This window comes from Bidens hawaiensis, unplaced genomic scaffold (assembly GCF_021521415.1).
Source record: "Bidens hawaiensis isolate Kalapana, Puna unplaced genomic scaffold, B.hawaiensis_p1.1 tig00020416_1, whole genome shotgun sequence".
In the NCBI taxonomy this organism is placed as follows: domain Eukaryota; kingdom Viridiplantae; phylum Streptophyta; class Magnoliopsida; order Asterales; family Asteraceae; genus Bidens; species Bidens hawaiensis.
The window spans coordinates 71676-89109 of record NW_027493108.1 but is presented as its reverse complement, the minus strand read 5'-3'; the positions used below and the strand labels follow the sequence as shown (position 1 = coordinate 89109).

At 35.8% G+C, this 17434-nt stretch overlaps 2 protein-coding genes and 2 pseudogenes across 3 annotated transcripts; 1 reads left to right on the top strand and 3 right to left on the bottom strand.

The window, feature by feature from the left end:
* Window positions 1-997: 997 nt before the first annotated feature.
* On the bottom strand, window positions 998-2200 carry LOC143560602 (F-box/LRR-repeat protein 25-like; annotated as a pseudogene).
* Window positions 2201-6641: 4441 nt separating this feature from the next.
* On the bottom strand, window positions 6642-8025 carry LOC143560592 (F-box protein At5g03100-like). Its single transcript, XM_077048868.1, has 2 exons — window positions 7042-8025; window positions 6642-6941 (listed from the first exon to the last, which is right to left on the bottom strand). The coding sequence occupies exons 1-2, from the start codon at window positions 8023-8025 to the stop codon at window positions 6744-6746; spliced, it is 1182 nt and encodes a 393-aa protein (XP_076904983.1). The 3' UTR covers window positions 6642-6743.
* A 1447-nt stretch (window positions 8026-9472) lies between these two features.
* On the top strand, window positions 9473-13989 carry LOC143560599 (O-fucosyltransferase 8-like). Its single transcript, XM_077048878.1, has 10 exons — window positions 9473-9820; window positions 9965-10036; window positions 10420-10519; window positions 10696-10766; window positions 10835-10923; window positions 11013-11133; window positions 11209-11352; window positions 11426-11757; window positions 13295-13535; window positions 13609-13989. The coding sequence occupies exons 1-10, from the start codon at window positions 9488-9490 to the stop codon at window positions 13915-13917; spliced, it is 1812 nt and encodes a 603-aa protein (XP_076904993.1). The 5' UTR covers window positions 9473-9487; the 3' UTR covers window positions 13918-13989.
* Window positions 13990-14040: 51 nt separating this feature from the next.
* On the bottom strand, window positions 14041-17164 carry LOC143560600 (nucleobase-ascorbate transporter 2-like; annotated as a pseudogene). Its single transcript, XR_013140147.1, has 13 exons — window positions 16938-17164; window positions 16754-16851; window positions 16485-16662; window positions 16266-16366; window positions 16117-16192; window positions 15693-15752; window positions 15427-15611; window positions 15251-15347; window positions 15026-15171; window positions 14847-14938; window positions 14690-14767; window positions 14431-14590; window positions 14041-14335 (listed from the first exon to the last, which is right to left on the bottom strand). The product of XR_013140147.1 is annotated as a nucleobase-ascorbate transporter 2-like (transcript).
* Between the last annotated feature and the right edge of the window lie 270 nt (window positions 17165-17434).

Genomic DNA, 17434 nt, shown 5'->3' with positions numbered 1-17434 from the left:
TGACAATTCACAGCGCGGTACCCATTTCTAGTTAAATACTCGCCCGGATGCTATATGTTACCGGATGTTTTCCTGCTATGAACAAAAAACAATAGGCATGGGAATTGCATCAAAACTAAAACAATTATCATGACATTGTAGAGTCCTATTTAATGGATCTCACAACTTTACTCGTATCAATCTGAATTGTTAGCTAGCAAAAATCATTGATAGCATTCGGATCTCGAATCTTAGTTTTGCAAACATAAAACGAGAGAAAAAGATGAAGTTTTTGTAAGAAGTTGTATGGAGAAATGGCTGAAAGTGACCCTTTTATAGGGTCCCTATTTCTCCTAGGTTTTCATTTCATGAGCCCAAGTGAGCCTACCTAATGGGCTTTTACTGTACAAAATAAACGTACTGAGTATGTAATAACCCGACTATAAGTAATCTGAAAGACATTAATAATATAAATGTACTTATGAAACGCAAGAAAATAGATCAAGGAATGAAACACCAAGAGCTTTATTTTCTTATCAATACAACATATAACCTGACTCGGCTCATTTGTTAGTAATCAATACAACATATAACCTGACTCGGCTCATTTGTTAGTAAACTGGTGGTAAAATTATCACCTCTAATGTTCTGTAATTTGTTCTTTGAAGATACCACAGTCTTTTTTACTTATCATGGCAAGCCATCGGGCCCTTTAAGAGATACCTTAAAAACGCCAAACTTTTGTCTTTAGATGGAAAACATGTGTGAGATTTGAACCAACACTAGTAACTTGTTTTACCGTTAAATCATTTGATTGCATTTTCAACAAAAATCCAGAGACAATCAGATGAAGCTATGGTTGTTATTTGTTAAGAAGTCAGAGCTGAAAACATGAAAGTCAAACATCTAACAAAAAATTTATCATTGAAATATGAGAGAGCCACAGACTAGACGCCTTGGAATACACCAACAAAGTGTACTTTAACAAAGTGTAATTAAACATGAATCTAAAGCGCCATTAATCAATAAGACCATTATCAGAGTATAAAGGTGCATCAAGGACCTTCAAGTTCGATAAAGAATTGAAACCATTAGAGCAAGGACCTACAAACAAGAAAAAAAATAGGAAATGAAAACAAATGTCAATACGCATATTACCGAAAAAATGGTAAATAAACCTTAAAACAGGAAATCCCAATTTTGAGGTCCTTGACATGGAGAAGATAAATCCTTTAAGCATCTCGTCTTCTGCTTTTTCACGATTTATCACATTATGCCCAAAACGTTTCCTATAATCTAAGGCCGCTTCAACTACAGAAGACACATTGATCAACAAAAGCATCTGCAAAATCAATTCATCTTGAATTTTCAGTGATAAAATATTAGGATCATTGATTTCAATAATATCGTCAACGTGAAGACTATGCATGTATCCGGAGAACACCAACTTCTTTACACTCTTTGAGGTTATATTGAGCCGCATATAACCATAGCAATTGTTCAACACCATGGTTTCCAATAGAGGACTACCGGATAATATATTCTCGATCAAACCTTCATCTAATTTCCCATTCCAAATACCTAAACTCCTAAGGTTTTTCCAACTAATCGCCCCGGTGGGATTAAATGCACAGCCTGACGATGTCATATCAGTAAAACATGAACAGTTGAAAACAAACTGATCAAGAGGAAATTCAGTTAGACGTTCCACATTCCGTAGCGTCAAAGTGAGGTCTTCAACGTTGCAATTCACGGCATAACGAATCCAGTTGTTGACATGAGATTCAAATCGATGATTGTAGCGGCTATGCAGTCTGAATTTCTTGAGCTTCAGTCGATGACGTTGAGTTAGTGCTTTGTCGACGAAAGAGAAGAAATCGGGACTCACGTGATAGTGAGTTACATAAGGATGTAGGAAAGCGAGATTATGAAGCGTAGTCCAATGATGTTTCCATCGTTTGGAGAGTGTTCCTGTTCTAATGGCGTCTTTTGTATCGGGTAAACGAGAAATAATCTCAACAAGTAAGCAATCTGGTAACCTACTAATTCGATCTTCATCTTCGTCTTCAAATCGAAACCGTTTCAGATGTTGACTTTGCCCTTCTTCCACCATTTCTAACGCCAGCAGCGGAAACTTGAAAGACCAATATTCACAACAGGCTTATGAAAGATCAAAAGCTATAGTGATTAGTAAGAAGAAAATAAGGTGAAGAAGATTAGAAAGTAGCATCTAGTTGTTATCTTTGCATACAAACGATGTAAGTCTTCGTTTCTGCCAATTTTAGAAAGAGACAGAGAAATAACTTAACTGGTATTTTGGCTGGACTTGAAATAAATGTCAACACCACATGTAGGCTATTTTGACTTTTCTTAATGGACTTTTGTATTTGTATTTGTATATATCAACACGGAGGAGCCGGCAAAAACCGAAATGGATGGCAATGGCCTGGGTTTGGATCAGGTATTGGTAATCTAAATCCCATACCCGATTGTAAAATCGGGCCTATGTTACAGACTAAAACCATTGCAAGGTATGAGACTTGTGGCCCATCGGTTGCGGAGGTTTATAAATCAAATAGGTTCCCTCACCCATTAGACTAGTCTTTTAGTTGGGTTCTTATGTTTGTTTGTAACATTGTATCAGAGCCTCGGTGTGGTGGCCTGAAGTGAGCCAATCGTGACCAACAAGGACATTGGCCCTTAAGGATGGTTTAATTATACAGGCTAAAACCATTGTAAGGTATCGGGTTTGGCTTGTAGCAGCCTATTACCCATAGAGTATTTATTCGAAATTGCATATCAGGTATCGGGTATACCAATTGGTTTATTTAAAAACACCCGTTGAGATTTCCATGTATATTCATTCCATTCTACAACTATAATTATATTTCACTTTTATTTATATATAATGTTATACATGTTGTTCACAACATCCATTAAATAAATAATATCAATAACTGCATATCTCATAAAAATATAATATTTTTTTATATAATGAACCTCTTAAAATGAAAGTATTAACTGACAATGAATAAGGAAAATTAAGATAAAAATTAGAAAAAAATTTGGTACATGATTCAAGTATATGGTTCGAGTAAATAGATATATGGTTTTGGATAATCGGGTCAGGTATCACCCAATCACGTACTCATACTTGGCCCAAAACCCATCGGGTTTCAAGGTATATGTATGCCATATGTTTTAGGTATTTAGGCTCGGGCTTTTTTTGCCATCTATATTATATGCCAATTTCTTATTCTATCTTGTTATATATCCAAGCTCTCCCGAAACACCATTAAACAAGTTACAATTTACAATGAAACTAGTATTTCGACCCCCCGCGGGGGGTTGTGAAACCATAGCCAAAGCTTAGATCTCGTAGATCAAGAGTCAATCGAATCTCAGAAACTGTAGCCGACCAAATGTCCGACCAACCGCCCGCACTAACATCTGAAACATCAAAATCCAACGCTAAAGTAACGCCCAACTGTAAAAAACAGAGCCTAATAGGCTAATACACAACAGCATTTCAAAACATATACACAAACCAAAACAAAAAAAAAACGAATGGCATTTCATCGAACAGACAATGTGCACCAACAAAGATATCTAGAACCCAGATTTGTGCTATTTAAAATACATAGAAGAAGATTAAAGCTCAAGAGAATCTATGGTGACCAATCAGCCATATACATTATATAGTTAAAAGAAATAGGAAATATGTATAAACATCACAAACCTGCAAAATCCAATTTCCGTCCCTATTCAACCAAGAACGCATGCAAGAAACCAACCAACCAACCATATTTAAATCAGTATGTATACAAACTACAGACAATATCACACGTGTGTAAGACACAACGCAAATAAAGGATAGCTCCAAACTAATATGTTTGAAATAGGTAAAACGTACAATTCTCTTCTGGTAAACCCTGAACCACATCGAATCATGTATGGCCACCATCGTCATAGGGCTGATCGTCTGGTCAATCCTGAACCCCAATCCATAGATATTAAAGTAACTGTATGTTTCTGCCGTCGACTTCATTTGGTTGTTTGGGGTCACAACAGCCGCCGGAAACCTCTGATGGAACCACTGCTAAGGCCACCGGAAATATCCAATCAAATCCCTAATGTAAAAATAAAAACGAAAAGAAAAATGGAGCCAAATACGTGGTCCAACATCACCGGCTTACCTCTGCCACCGCCGTCGCCTAGCCGGCAACGGCCATGGTCGGAAGAGAAAGCGGATTTCGTAGCCACGGATGTCAGAGTCATCACCTAGGATTCCAAAGTGGAAGCCGGCAACAACGGTGAGCGGAATTGATTTTATGAAGATATAAAGTTACTCATAAAGAAGAAGACGTAAGCAAAGGAGAGACGTGTAGTGTACGTGTCACGCAAAGAAGGCAAACAAAAAGCTTACAATGCAATGGGGACAATGCACCATTTTAAACAAACAGTAGAACTGTGAGTGAGTAGGGATTTCAAAAATAATATATATAATAATTAGAAGAATTAAACATTACACAAAAATTATACCAATTAATAGATGGATTTATAAATGTGGCTTCCAATATCAAAAGACGAAATCCGTAATATGTATTTTGGTCATACAATTTGATTAAACTTGGCTAGAAGTCCGGATCTGAAACGAGAACTTTGATGCACGTGTGGACCTTCAACGAGAAGAGAGCTTATAGAATATTATTGTATAACTATAAATAGAGCACTTATATTCATTTTTATGTGTGTTTTTATGGTATAAATCAACCGCCCAAGAGGGGCTCTCCATGGGTGGAATCGGTGTGCTTTTTATATTTTAATCTTTTTTTATCTTATCTTTATATCATATGTTCGATCGTTTGATTTCACACACCCGTCCTGATTGTTTATCAAAAGCAAATCCATTCGTTTATGTTAGATCCGGTTTTGGGAGACCTACAATCTATGGCTCTACTTTGTAGGAAATATGTTCACTTTTTATTAATCTTAACCTCTAGTAAAAAGCTACAAGTCTAATAAAAAGCAACAAATTTTGTCCCTTGTTATCACCACCTTAAAATTAACAAATTATTCTTATTTCTATAATATGTGTGATCCTTATCCTTATTCCTTTACAGTGATTTAATTTTTGTTATATATCTCTTCAATATTCATCTTCAAACATAACCTAAGCTTTTTACAAATAATCACCCTGCACATCCGGCATAAAACTATCTTATATGACGGTTAATAATCATAGTAAACTTTTTAAAATATTACTAATAATATTTCCATGTATATTTTTAAAAGCAGTTTGTAACTTGTGTCGAACGAGCCACAACGGTAAATCATACTAAAGAGATTTATTGTTACACATATAGGGACTGGACTAAGGAAATTCCTATACAGCTTGGTCTCTTAAGGTACCTAAGTTCTTCAACAGTAGGGGTGCAAATGGGCCGAGCTGCTCGCAATCTACTTGAGATTGGCTCGTTATAAAGCTTGATCGAGCCGAGCTTAATCGAGCCCAAGCCCGAGCCTAAAAGTAAACTCGTTTAATAAACAAGCCCAAGCCCGACCTTCACTTACCGAGCTCGAGCCAGCTCGCGAGCCTAAACGAGCCTGCCAGTTATATAAATTTTTAAAATATATATTTAATAATTATTAATTATATTTATAACGTTATGAAAAAATAAATAAAAATAACTAAATAATATATATTATTTTATTCATAAAATTATAATAGAAAAAAATATATAAAAATACTTTTAATTATATAAAAAATAATTGATAAATTGTAAACGAGCCGAGCTCGAGCTTGAAAATCTACTCACGAGCCAAGCTCGAGCTTGAAAATCTACTCACGAGCCAAGCTCGAGCTTTGAAAATAGAGCTAGGACGAGGCGAGCTCGAGCTCTGTGTAAGTTAAACAAGACGAGCTCGGGCTCGGCTTGTTTGCACCCCTATTCAAGAGCAAGCAACAGCCAACATCGATTGTTCAAGCCAAGTGTTCAACAGCCTCATGCCATGTTAAAAGCAAGCAACACCAAGAGATTCAAGTTCAAGTATTTTTTTTTTCCCAATTGTAGTACGTTTTCAAGAGCAAGCAACATCAAAGAGTTAAAGTTCCAAGTCATACGTTTCAATCTTAGTGTTTCATGTTCAGTATAATATATAACTTGAATTGGCTCATTTGTTAGTAAACTGGTAAATTTATCACCTTTTATGTTCTGTAATTTGTTCTTCGCATACCAAAATGTGTCTTTTTCTAATCATTAAAACCACATAATCCTCGAAGAGTAACCATAAACGGGTCAAACTTCTGTAATGATATGTTTCTGGACAAATGATTGAAAAGTTTATACTTTTTTTAACCATTTAATCCAGAAGCAATTAAATGAATCTATGGTTGTTAACTTGTTAAAAACTAAAAACTGAAAAAAAATATATATATATATATATATATATATATATATATATATATATATATATATATATATTTTGGAACTGGAATTTGATAACCAAAAGTTAAAACAATATGAAGAAGAGGACATAAAAAGGTCAAATATCATATATTCATACAACTTTATCATTGAATAAGAGAACCACAGACTATAAAATATAAATCTTAGCATCAATAATCAATAAACTTATGAGCCAAGAAGGTTTTTTACAATCTGAATTTCAATAACCCTTCAGACTCTGCTAAATCAAAATCACTTCGGGCTGCAAACTCATATGTATTTGGAATCCACCAACAAAGTGTAACTAAGCATTAATCAACTAACCTCATCACCGGTAGGACCATCGTCAACCAATAACACCTCCCAATCTCCGCTTTCAGTTGAGTCACTATTGGACCAATGATCACTAAGCTCCACCGAATCGTTATCAGAGTATAAAGGTGAAGACGTAACGTCAAGCACCTTCAAGTTTGATGGAAAAACAAAACCTTTTGCTTCCAAACGACACAAAACCTGCCAATAAAAACCAGATAACATCACATATTCACATTCATCATCCAACCTATTTTTCACCAGATTTGATAAAAAATTAAAAACGAACCCAAACTATAACCTTATAACAGAAAATCCCAATTTTGAGCTCCTTGACATGGCGAAGATCGAGAAGAAACCCTTTAAGCATCTCTTCTTCTGCCTCTTTAGCAGTCGTATCATAACACCCCTCCTTCGTATAATCCAAATCCGCCTCGACTAAAGAAGACACATTCACCAACACAAGCTTCCACAGCAACAAATCATCTTGAATCGTCAACGACAAAATATACGGAGCATTAATCTCAACAACATCCGCAAGATCATCCGACGCATCATCAGGGTCCACGTACCCCGAAAACACCAACCTCTTCACACTCTTTGACGTAATATCAAGCCTCTGGTAACCATAACAATGATCCAACACCAGAGTTTCCAAAACCGGACTCCCCGATAACACGTTTTCAATCAAACCCTCATCCAAATTCCCATACGAAATACATAAACTCGTAAGGCTTTTCCAATTAACCGCCCTGGTGGGATTAAACACGCATCCAGACAACAACAGATCCGTAAAACAACCACCCGTGAAGAAAACGTCATCTACTAAAAACTCGGCTTCACATTCGACATTCCATAACGTTAAATCAAGCTCCGCGACATTGCAATCGATAGCGTAATGAATCCAATTGTTGACTTGAGATTCAAACCGGTAATCGTAGCTGGTGGACACTATGAATTTGTTGAGCTTCAATTGGGGGCGTTGAGTTAGGGTTTTGTCAACGTACGAATAGAAATCGGTATGCGGGTGGTTTAAATTCTCAGGGTGATGTACGAACAAGAGAGTGTGAACCGAATGCCAAACATGTTTCCAACGTTTGGAGAGTGTACCTGTTCTAATGGCGTGTTTTGTGTCGGGTAAAAGAGAAAGGATTTCAACGAGTAAGCAGTCTGGTAAGGTGGTAATTATGTCTTCTTGGTGTTGTTCGTCGTCCGTGATTTGTTGGAGTCGGGTCCGTTTGAGGGTTGTTTCGGGTTGATTTTGGGCTTCCTCTTCTTCTGCCATTGATGGAGTGTTGTGAAATGGGGTTAGTTGACGAAAATCGTCATGTATGCGAAGAGGAATTGACTGATTTAGGGGTGATTAGGAAATTCGAAATCTGAGCGGAAACCAAACCCGAATAATTATCGGGTTCGGATAGGGATTTCAGAAAAAAAATCAGATCATTTGGATTATTCGGATGTCCGAATGACTAACATGTGTTTTAGTTATTTAAAGTTTGGTTTTATTCCTGTTTTAATATTTAGAATTATAATGGATCATGGATTTAATAGAATTTTGTTTGAATTTTGACTTTTCTTTTTGTATGTTTTATTTTAATTTTTTGGTTTTGTTTTTATCTAATTAGACTTTTGTTTGAATGTTTGTTATACAGTTTATTTTGGATTATCCGAATCCATCTGAAATCAATTCGGATCGGATGAAAACACCCCTAATTTCGGATAGGATCGGATTTCAGATAGGGTCCTAAAAATTTCAAATCCAAATAATCCAAACTGAATAAACCGAATAATTCGTTATTCGATCTGATGAACACCCATAGACTAACTAAGCTCTCAAATGGGTGTGATACTTTTACCCAAAAAACAGTTACTTAAAAATTAATAAAAATGTGAGTGGTTGATTGGATTTGTATGTAATCCCACCATTTAAGGCCCCCATCTTGTTACTTTGCTGGCGCTTCAGGTGCATCTTCTACTTCTTGTGTAACACATAGTCTTACGGTGGTATTTGAGTTTTAACAGGAACAGATGGACAATTGTGTGACTAAAAGGAACTAAAAATATGAGTGGAAGAAAATACCCTCGCGGGAAGCACAGATGACGTTTATTAGCTGGACTAAAATTATTAGAAACACGCAAAATATACTAAAACGTAGATAAAAAAAAAACATCACGGCGGAGGTAATGTCGTCGTGAAAATCAGCGTACCTTTAATGCTCCAAGACAATTGCATAAGATATTTTCACATGACATTTGTTATAAACATTGTTGACACTATAGAATAAATATTTTGTTATAAGTCATATAACACAATTAAATTAATTAAGTTATGTGACAATTCAACATAAAAGACCAACCTTTAAAGTATTGCTGGAGTTCCAACGTCTAAAGTCTAAACTCTCCAAACACCAAAACGGTTTGGTGTGTCTCATAACAACCTCTGATAACGATTTCTAGTGTTTTAAAACTCAAGTTTCCACATGTAATATTCACTTCTCAACATTCAATCTGCTGTTTGGTGACAAGTAGGTGTTTCAAAGATGTGATATCTCTGCTGCATTTGATGTTTAATTTGCAAACAATCTCCATGAACAGGTCACCTTATTCTTTATAATATCTCATTGTTTACCTTTCATTTTCAGAATTTGATGCATGCTTTCATATTTTTTTTATTATTTTTTACTTATTCCAATACTGTATATTAAACATTTAAACATTCAAAATAGTGAAGTTTTTTCATAACAATGGGGAAGCAAGAGTTTAAACAAGGGGATGCATTTAGTTACCAGTTTCGGTATCAGAAAACGGTGGGAAGTGATCCTGCGAAAGTGAGGAGGGTGTCGGGGGATAAGTTTGAGTTGTTTCATGGGTTAAGGAGTAATTCCATGAAGTTGGGATCTTTTAAGGGTGGTTATGTTGGTAAAAGGCAAACTTGGATTCGTAAACATTTGTCATCGATTGTTTTCACCGTTGCGTTGACGGCTTTTCTTTTTGTTTTGGATTCTGTTATTAGCTCCATATTTGAACACTCGGTTATTCAATGTAATTCCACATTGAATATTGTTTCTAATGACGCGGTATGTATTCATGTGCTTTGTTATGTTCTTGCCTCAAATGTACATAGTGTATCTAACAGCTTTCTATTTAGAAACTAATTGTCAATCGATTAATGTTTTTAATACGGGATGACAATTTCATAAACTGGCTGTGTTCTCTTGTAGTTTGGAGATGGTAAAAGTGTCGTGCAAATGTATGATCGCCTTACAAACATGGCTTCAAGTGCTCTTGTAGAGGTTAGATTTCTTGTTTCAACCATGCATATTGTTTGTTACAAGTGGCAAGACGAGCATGTTTGGTAATGGGTTGTAACGGGTCAATTATGAGTACAGGTTAAAATGTTTCCTGGGCAGTTTGGGAATCAGAAAACAATTACTATCCGTCTTTTAGAACTTGTAACAAATAATGAACGCATTCGAGATAAATTAAAAAGTAATATTATTACAATATAATCTAAGCCTTTGAATAATACGATTTAGGAAGTTGTATGTATTTGAACCATCTGAGAGATCATAAATCCAACTCGATCCGTTCATAAGTAAGGAATCTAACTTGCCACCTCTAGTTAATCGAGGTTAGTTGAATTGTTTTGTATGTTCATGGATGATTCCTAATGCAGAGAGAGCTTAAACAAGACGAATCAAAATTTTGGAAGGAATCTTATCGTAAAGCATCCGCATGGAGTTATTGTGCAGATAGAAAGGAATCAATAAGGGCCGGTAAAGTCTAATTTTACTATATTTTTGGTGATTCGGATTTTGGACGCCCCCTTTGACCTTGAAAGTCAAAGTTGACCTTTTCCTTTCAAATGGGTGCCTAATTGAAAACTTAACATGTTAAGTTAGGTTATGTTTTGCATAATCTGTTTTATTACTTGTCAATGTTGTTAGGACAGGAAAACTACAAAGCAACAATGGTTATATATTGGTTAGCGCAAATGGAGGCCTAAATCAACAACGGGTTGCGGTAAGCAAAGGTATTCTGTTTTCGAGTTATCAGCAACCATTTGAACTTACACCTAAATATGGATGCAGGTATGTAACGCTGTCGCGATAGCATCATTATTAAATGCAACATTAGTTATTCCCAGGTTTCTTTTCAGCAATGTATGGAAGGACCCCAGGTATGTGGACTTAATTATCTGTTTAAAGTTTAAACATCTAATTATAAAAATAACTAAAATTTTAAGTTTGACGCCTGTGTGTGATTCAGCCAGTTTGGTGATATTTATCAAGAAGAATATTTCATGAAAACATTGGAGGATGAAGTTAATATTGTGAAGGATCTCCCACCTCATTTGAAATCACTAGATTTCAAAGAAATCGGTAGTCTGGTATTCGTCTTTTTAACTTGTCTTTTTTTAAACTGCGGCATGTTGCATATAATGTTTTTACCATTGAGTTTTCAGATAACTGATGCTGACATCAGCAAGGAGGCAACACCAGTTGAATATATAAACAAGATACTTCCTATTTTATTAAAAAATGGAGTTGTTCATTTTCTTGGATATGGCAATCGGCTTGGATTTGACCCGTTACCTTCTGAACTTCAAGTTAGAAACTACCACTTATCTTTTTTATATACATTATTTCAAACACATTATAATCTTTTGATTTATATTGCAGAGGTTAAGATGCAAATGTAACTATCATGCTCTAAAGTTTGTGGCCCAAATTCAAGAAATCGGTTCATTGTTGATAAGAAGGATAAGAAAATATGATGAACCAAGGAACAAATTAGATAAAGAACTACTAGGAAACTTCATCACAAGCCCGTTAAACGGGCCCACTATGGATAGAGAACCACTCAAATATATTGCTTTGCATATGAGATTTGAAATCGACATGGTTGCGTATTCTCTATGCGAATTTGGTGGTGGACAAGAGGAGAAAACGGAACTCCAAACGTACCGAGAAATCCACTTTCCATTGCTAATGCAACGGTTAAAAGATTCAAAGTGAGTAATGGATAATGGGTCAAACGAATAGTTTTTGGGCTGCGCCAGCCCGAACCAAAACACTTTTGGCCCAACTTTTTAAATTTTGATTACAAAACTATATCATTTCGTTAAGAATAGCCCTGCCCTGTAAACAAACTGAACAAACTTTAAATGAACAACCGATTGAAGACGAACAACTAAACGAACGTGGTTTTTTGTTCGTGTTCGTTCATTAACAGTATAAACAACCAGTTCATGAGCGTTAACGAACGAACATAACTAAACAAAGATTAATGAACATAACATAGCTTAAACCAATTAAAAGTTAATGTGAACTATTGTTAATTTAACTAAATCTAATGGGCCTAAAAGATTTAAATGAATATATTACTGTAAACAAACAAACTTACAAAAATCTAAACTAACGAACATAAGTGAACGAATGTAAACGGCACACACATAAATGAGCGAATCAGAGGCGGATATACCATATATCCAGGGGTAACCCGGGTTACCCCTCAACTTTCGTTGCGTAGTACAAAATTTTATTTACTTTTTAGGGTTTTATACATCGGGATACCCCTGAGCTAACATTGTATAAAGAGAGAAGGGGAGAAATTTTTTTCCTGCGATGCATATATAACTAGTTGCAGGTTTAGCCTATTAGGAAGAAGATGATAATGAAGAAGATGGGTTTTTTATTATTATTTTAAGTTCATCCAGATAAATAGAAAAGTAAAAACTGCAACTACTATAACTTTTGTCCTTTTTTTTAATTTTTTATTAAATTAAAAACGTAAACTATTTTAAACTGATAATAGAGGAAAAGTTCATCTAGATATTGGATTTCTTTTTATTATGTATTTAAAGATTTATTAGTATATTTAATTTAGTTGATCATATTTGCTTTAATTTTTACTTTATTGTTTTATTAGTATATTCTTAGTAAAAATGTTATCACAATGTAATATAAATAAAGATATCTATTGTTGGTAAAAAATTTTGTTTTAGTCATACGTTGACACATATTTTTTGTTATTCTCTTGTAACTTTAAAATATAGTGGCTTCTATACTCTGAATACGTTACGATATGTTTATTTTTATCTACGTATCAATATAAATTTTATTCAAAAAAATCCACTCTACATTTCGACATAAATTTTATTCAAAACGAGATGGGCCAATATGATGTTATAAACAACTAGAGGCATTAAACGTTAAACCCAATTATAAATTCGGGAAATAAAAAAAGTAGGGGCCCACTGTTCCACAAAATCGTATAGGGCCCGATGGTTTTTTAATTCTCATAGATGATCCTATATAAATGTACGGTAAAAAAATATGTTACCCCTGAATTTTTTTTCTATATCCGCCACTGGAGCGAATGCAATATGTGTTCATGTTTATTCGTTTAACTATAAACATAAACAAACTTCTTGTCGAACACTTCACCACACGTTCCATTCGTTTACAGGCCTAATTCAGAACAACGATAGAGAAACATAATTATAATGGGCAGATCATGAGGCCATTTTTGTAACTTTTTCTATGTAGGCCGGTTTCCGCAGATGAATTAAGGAGATCCGGAAGATGCCCATTAACACCAGAAGAAGCTGCACTCGTTCTTGCCAGTCTTGGTTTCACAAGTGCTACATATATATATCTTGCTGGATCTCAAATATATGGCGGAAAGTCAAGAATGCAACCGTTGACTAGTTTATATCCTCATGTTATCACCAAAGAGGATCTCCTCTCCCCTACCGAACTCGCACCATTCAAAAACTTCTCTTCTCAGGTAAATAATAATGCTCAGTTTTTTTTTTTAACTTTTTATCATCTCTAATAATAATATCCACTTCGGATTATAGCTTGCAGCATTGGACTTCATTGCATGTGCAACTGCAGATGTATTTGCTGTAACAGATTCAGGTAGTCAGTTGTCTTCATTGGTGTCTGGTTTCAGAACATATTATGGTGGCGGCCACGCCCCGACATTAAGACCGAGCAAAAAGAGACTTGCAGAAATCTTGTCAAAGAATCATACAATAAACTGGAATGATTTTGAAAAGAAAGTGAGAAAGATGATAACCGGAGCACAAAGTGTTCGGTTGAGGAGTTGGGGCCGAAGCATTTATAGGCAACCAAGATGCCCCGAGTGTATGTGCATGTTCCAGTAATTTTATGATTTTTTCACTTTTTTGAGATGATCATTTGTTATTGAATTGTTGCATTTAGAAGCACATAAAGAACATTCGTTTACACGAAAATAAAATTAATGAAATTAATGAATTTTAGAAGAACACTAAAAGGGATTGTGATCAGCACAATCTTGATCTTGCAAAATGACAACACTACCCTTAACAGCTAAACTAAAAAAGAATCTTATGATGGAGGAAAGAATCGGTTAAGATTGAACGGAAGGGTGTAAAATTCCTCATTTCGACTATCGTCTTTGAACGCTCTAAATCGGGCCCACCATGGCATCCCCCTGTCTCTAGCACTGCCTTTCAACTCAAGTGTGTTGTCAAGAAACACCGACACCATCAACGCCACCGTCGGGGAGGAGAAGAAGACAGTGTTGAGGAAATCATTGAACTACATCAAAACACAAGTGAAAAGACCAAATTACCCTTCAAGCTTTCACATGTGAAAAACACACTATGAAACCAGATGTGAAAAGACCAGCTTACCCATTCAGCTTTTGTATGCGAAGGACCATGAAGAGCACGGGCCATGTACTCCCTAAAGTACTCGGGGATAGACAAACCGAGAAACAAAGACACACCCACAATGAACAAGTTTCTCATCGAGTTCATGTTTGAAAATTGCAAGAACGACAACCGACAGAAGCTGCCACCAAAACAAAACAGATAAAAAAGGATAATAACTTGCATATCTATTGCATTTTTTAACTGTTTTTCTTATTAACTTAAAGGCCAAGATGCTCACCAACAAAACCGAATAGCACGCAATACACCGCAGCAAAGATAGGGAAAGGTATCGATGCAAATAAAGCTCCAAATTTCCCTACGCGTTATTACAACGAAAATTAAGAAATGTGATTCGGGTAAACCACAAATTTTGATGCAGAGCGCGTTAACTGTACCTAATATCGAGAAGAAGATCATGAAACCGGCTGAGATTTGAATAACTCTTCGGCTACCTACACGAGTGCTTCCCATAAGACCAACATTTTCTCTGTATTATGGATAGACATGTTTTAGCATGTGTCATATGTTTTTGTTTCAAACAAGGTTAATGATATCATAAACGTTAAACACTTACCCCAAAACCGTTGATCCGGTTGCTGTTCCAAAGAGACCACTCAACAGAATCCCGATTCCCTGCCATCCGATGCCTCGACTGAGAATATGAGCAGGAGGCGGTGTGGCACTCGCTAGGCGGGCTGAAGCCATGTATGAACCTGTCGACTGCATTAGCAAACACAAATCTTATGTTACATTCGTCTGTTGACCAAATGGGATCCACACCAAATCACAAGATTCTCACCTCAACAAGGGAGACTAAAACCGCAGACATCATTCCAAAAGCATGCCCTGCTTGAAAAGTCGGTGCGCCCCATTGAAGCGGGTAGGGGATCTTTATCCTGCATCATTGAAAGAAAGTTTCTTATGGTTCATGTTTCATTAGATATGATTTATGACTTAACTAACTAACTAACTAACCATGGTGCAGCCGATATGAGATCGGCTTTATCGGTTCTACAGTGCACTTGTGTTTGTTCTGGATGATGTTTATACGCGCCACTAGCGGTTAGTAAGTGTGAATAGGCCCAGATTAGTGCTATGGTCAAGAGTAGTGCAAATCGCTCCAATATTGGCAGGTGTTTCGCCTGAAACTGTTTCAGGTACTGTTTGGAAAATCAAGAACATAAGGTTAAACTTCTATTAAATGTAATGTATTTAAATTAACAGACGGTGGTAACAACTACCTGAGAGAATGCGATGAAAAGAATTAGCATCGGTATGCCAAATTCCACACATCTTCCAACCTATAAATAGTTTCAAGAAGGATTATTAAGTTGTGTCAAAGAACAACATAGTGTAGACTTTTGAAGCCGAATGTGCATTGACATATGAGGTCAAAAAACTTTCTTCAATGAATTGAAATGGAAAAGTTTTTCGTACAATGAAGTGGTCATCAATATCTCGTTAAATTTGTAAAAAAACTCTTATGATTGTAGTTTATTTGACCTCCAAATTACATCAAGTGACTTTTGGGGACAAATGTTTTCTTTGCAAAAGGTGTGTTGTACAAAATTGAACTTATTACCAATCGTATTATTTCAAAACTCGAAACGAATCACTTTGACTTCCAAAAGTCAAATTTAGTCAAGGGAAGTATATTATTCATACCACAGGAAACCCTCTGTCAAAGAGTCCAAAACCGACCAATGCAATCACCGGAACCATGCCAACAGGACTAAAGAATCTGAAATCATCAAAAACATTAATAAGAATTTGACTACTGAAACATTACTGATTAATGAAATTAAACTACTCACCTTGAACATATAGCCCATAACTGACTATACCCTAAAATAATCTGCACACTGGATGCCACAATAAGCGCGCCTTGTATCGCTCGCATCGTAGCAAGAAATCTCTGCAAATGCAACCAAACCCATCATCGAAGATTGTGTTTTTCCCTCTTATAATAATAAAAATATAATCTTTTTCACTTCTATTAATAAAAAAAATTAAACTTTACGAGTTTATGTTACCATATGATCGTCTCCGATGGCTGCGATAGAAGGGTCCTGAATGATTGAGACTATAGGAACCATGAAAGCCCATGAACCCCCCAATGACAGCTGGCAATCGGGTTCCGAAAAGTGTTTGCAAAATAGTATTAATCCCTTGAACAAATAACAATGTTTGCACCACCCTCACCTTATCACCCTGCAAATTTTGATTCACATGCTGTTCTAAATCTATTCACAGTCATAATAATAAGCATGGTACAACTAATATATGGATTAAAAAGACTCACAGGTGTACCACCCATCAAAGGAACAAGAAATGAAGGGATCATAACAGCAGTCCCTAAAGACAAAATGTAATGTTGAAACCCTAATGCTATTGCCTCCCCTGTTTCCAAGAATCATCGAGCTCAAATTAATATAATCAAGTGTTGAAATTTATAAATTGAAGATAAAGTTGAGAACTTTACATACCCCATGATGGATTTGAGTCAATACAGTACTCTAATCCCTGAAGTTGGTCTGTTGGAAGATGAGTAATATCCTCAGCTTTGGGTGCTTCTGCCATTGCTTAAAAAACCCTAAAATGATTTAAAAATGTGATTTTGATGGTGAAATCAAGATTCTGTAAACAACCCAGATGAGATTTTTGGTTGATTGAAATGGGTTTTGATTGAATTTGCAATATTTCAAGATTCTTGGATTCTTTGTTATGGGGAGGACCAATGAGATAGAAAGAAAAAGGGTGAACAATGGTGAAGTGAAAAGCAAAAGTTGATTGGGGAGGGGAGTGGAGTGGAGTGGAGTGGAGTGGAGTGGCAGAGGGAGACTTGAATCTCTTTTTTAAGTAGTGATGATCCGTTAAAATATGACAGAAATGCCCCTCCAAAATACTTCCAAACTTTGTTACCGTTGGTCCCTTCAACGTGCATTTAATATTTAGTTACCCATCTTGACCCCATTAAATATTT

Excerpts from the sequence above, each read along its gene's own strand:
- LOC143560592 (XM_077048868.1), bottom strand. The coding sequence starts at position 8,025 with ATGGCAGAAGAAGAGGAAGCCCAAAATCAACCCGAAACAACCCTCAAA. Across the intron at positions 6,942-7,041 it reads TTGGGATTTTCTGTTATAAG|GTTTTGTGTCGTTTGGAAGC; the intron begins GTTATAGTTTGG and ends TTTTATTGGCAG.
- LOC143560599 (XM_077048878.1), top strand. The coding sequence starts at position 9,488 with ATGGGGAAGCAAGAGTTTAAACAAGGGGATGCATTTAGTTACCAGTTT. Across the intron at positions 9,821-9,964 it reads ATATTGTTTCTAATGACGCG|TTTGGAGATGGTAAAAGTGT; the intron begins GTATGTATTCAT and ends GTTCTCTTGTAG. Across the intron at positions 10,037-10,419 it reads CTTCAAGTGCTCTTGTAGAG|AGAGAGCTTAAACAAGACGA; the intron begins GTTAGATTTCTT and ends TTCCTAATGCAG.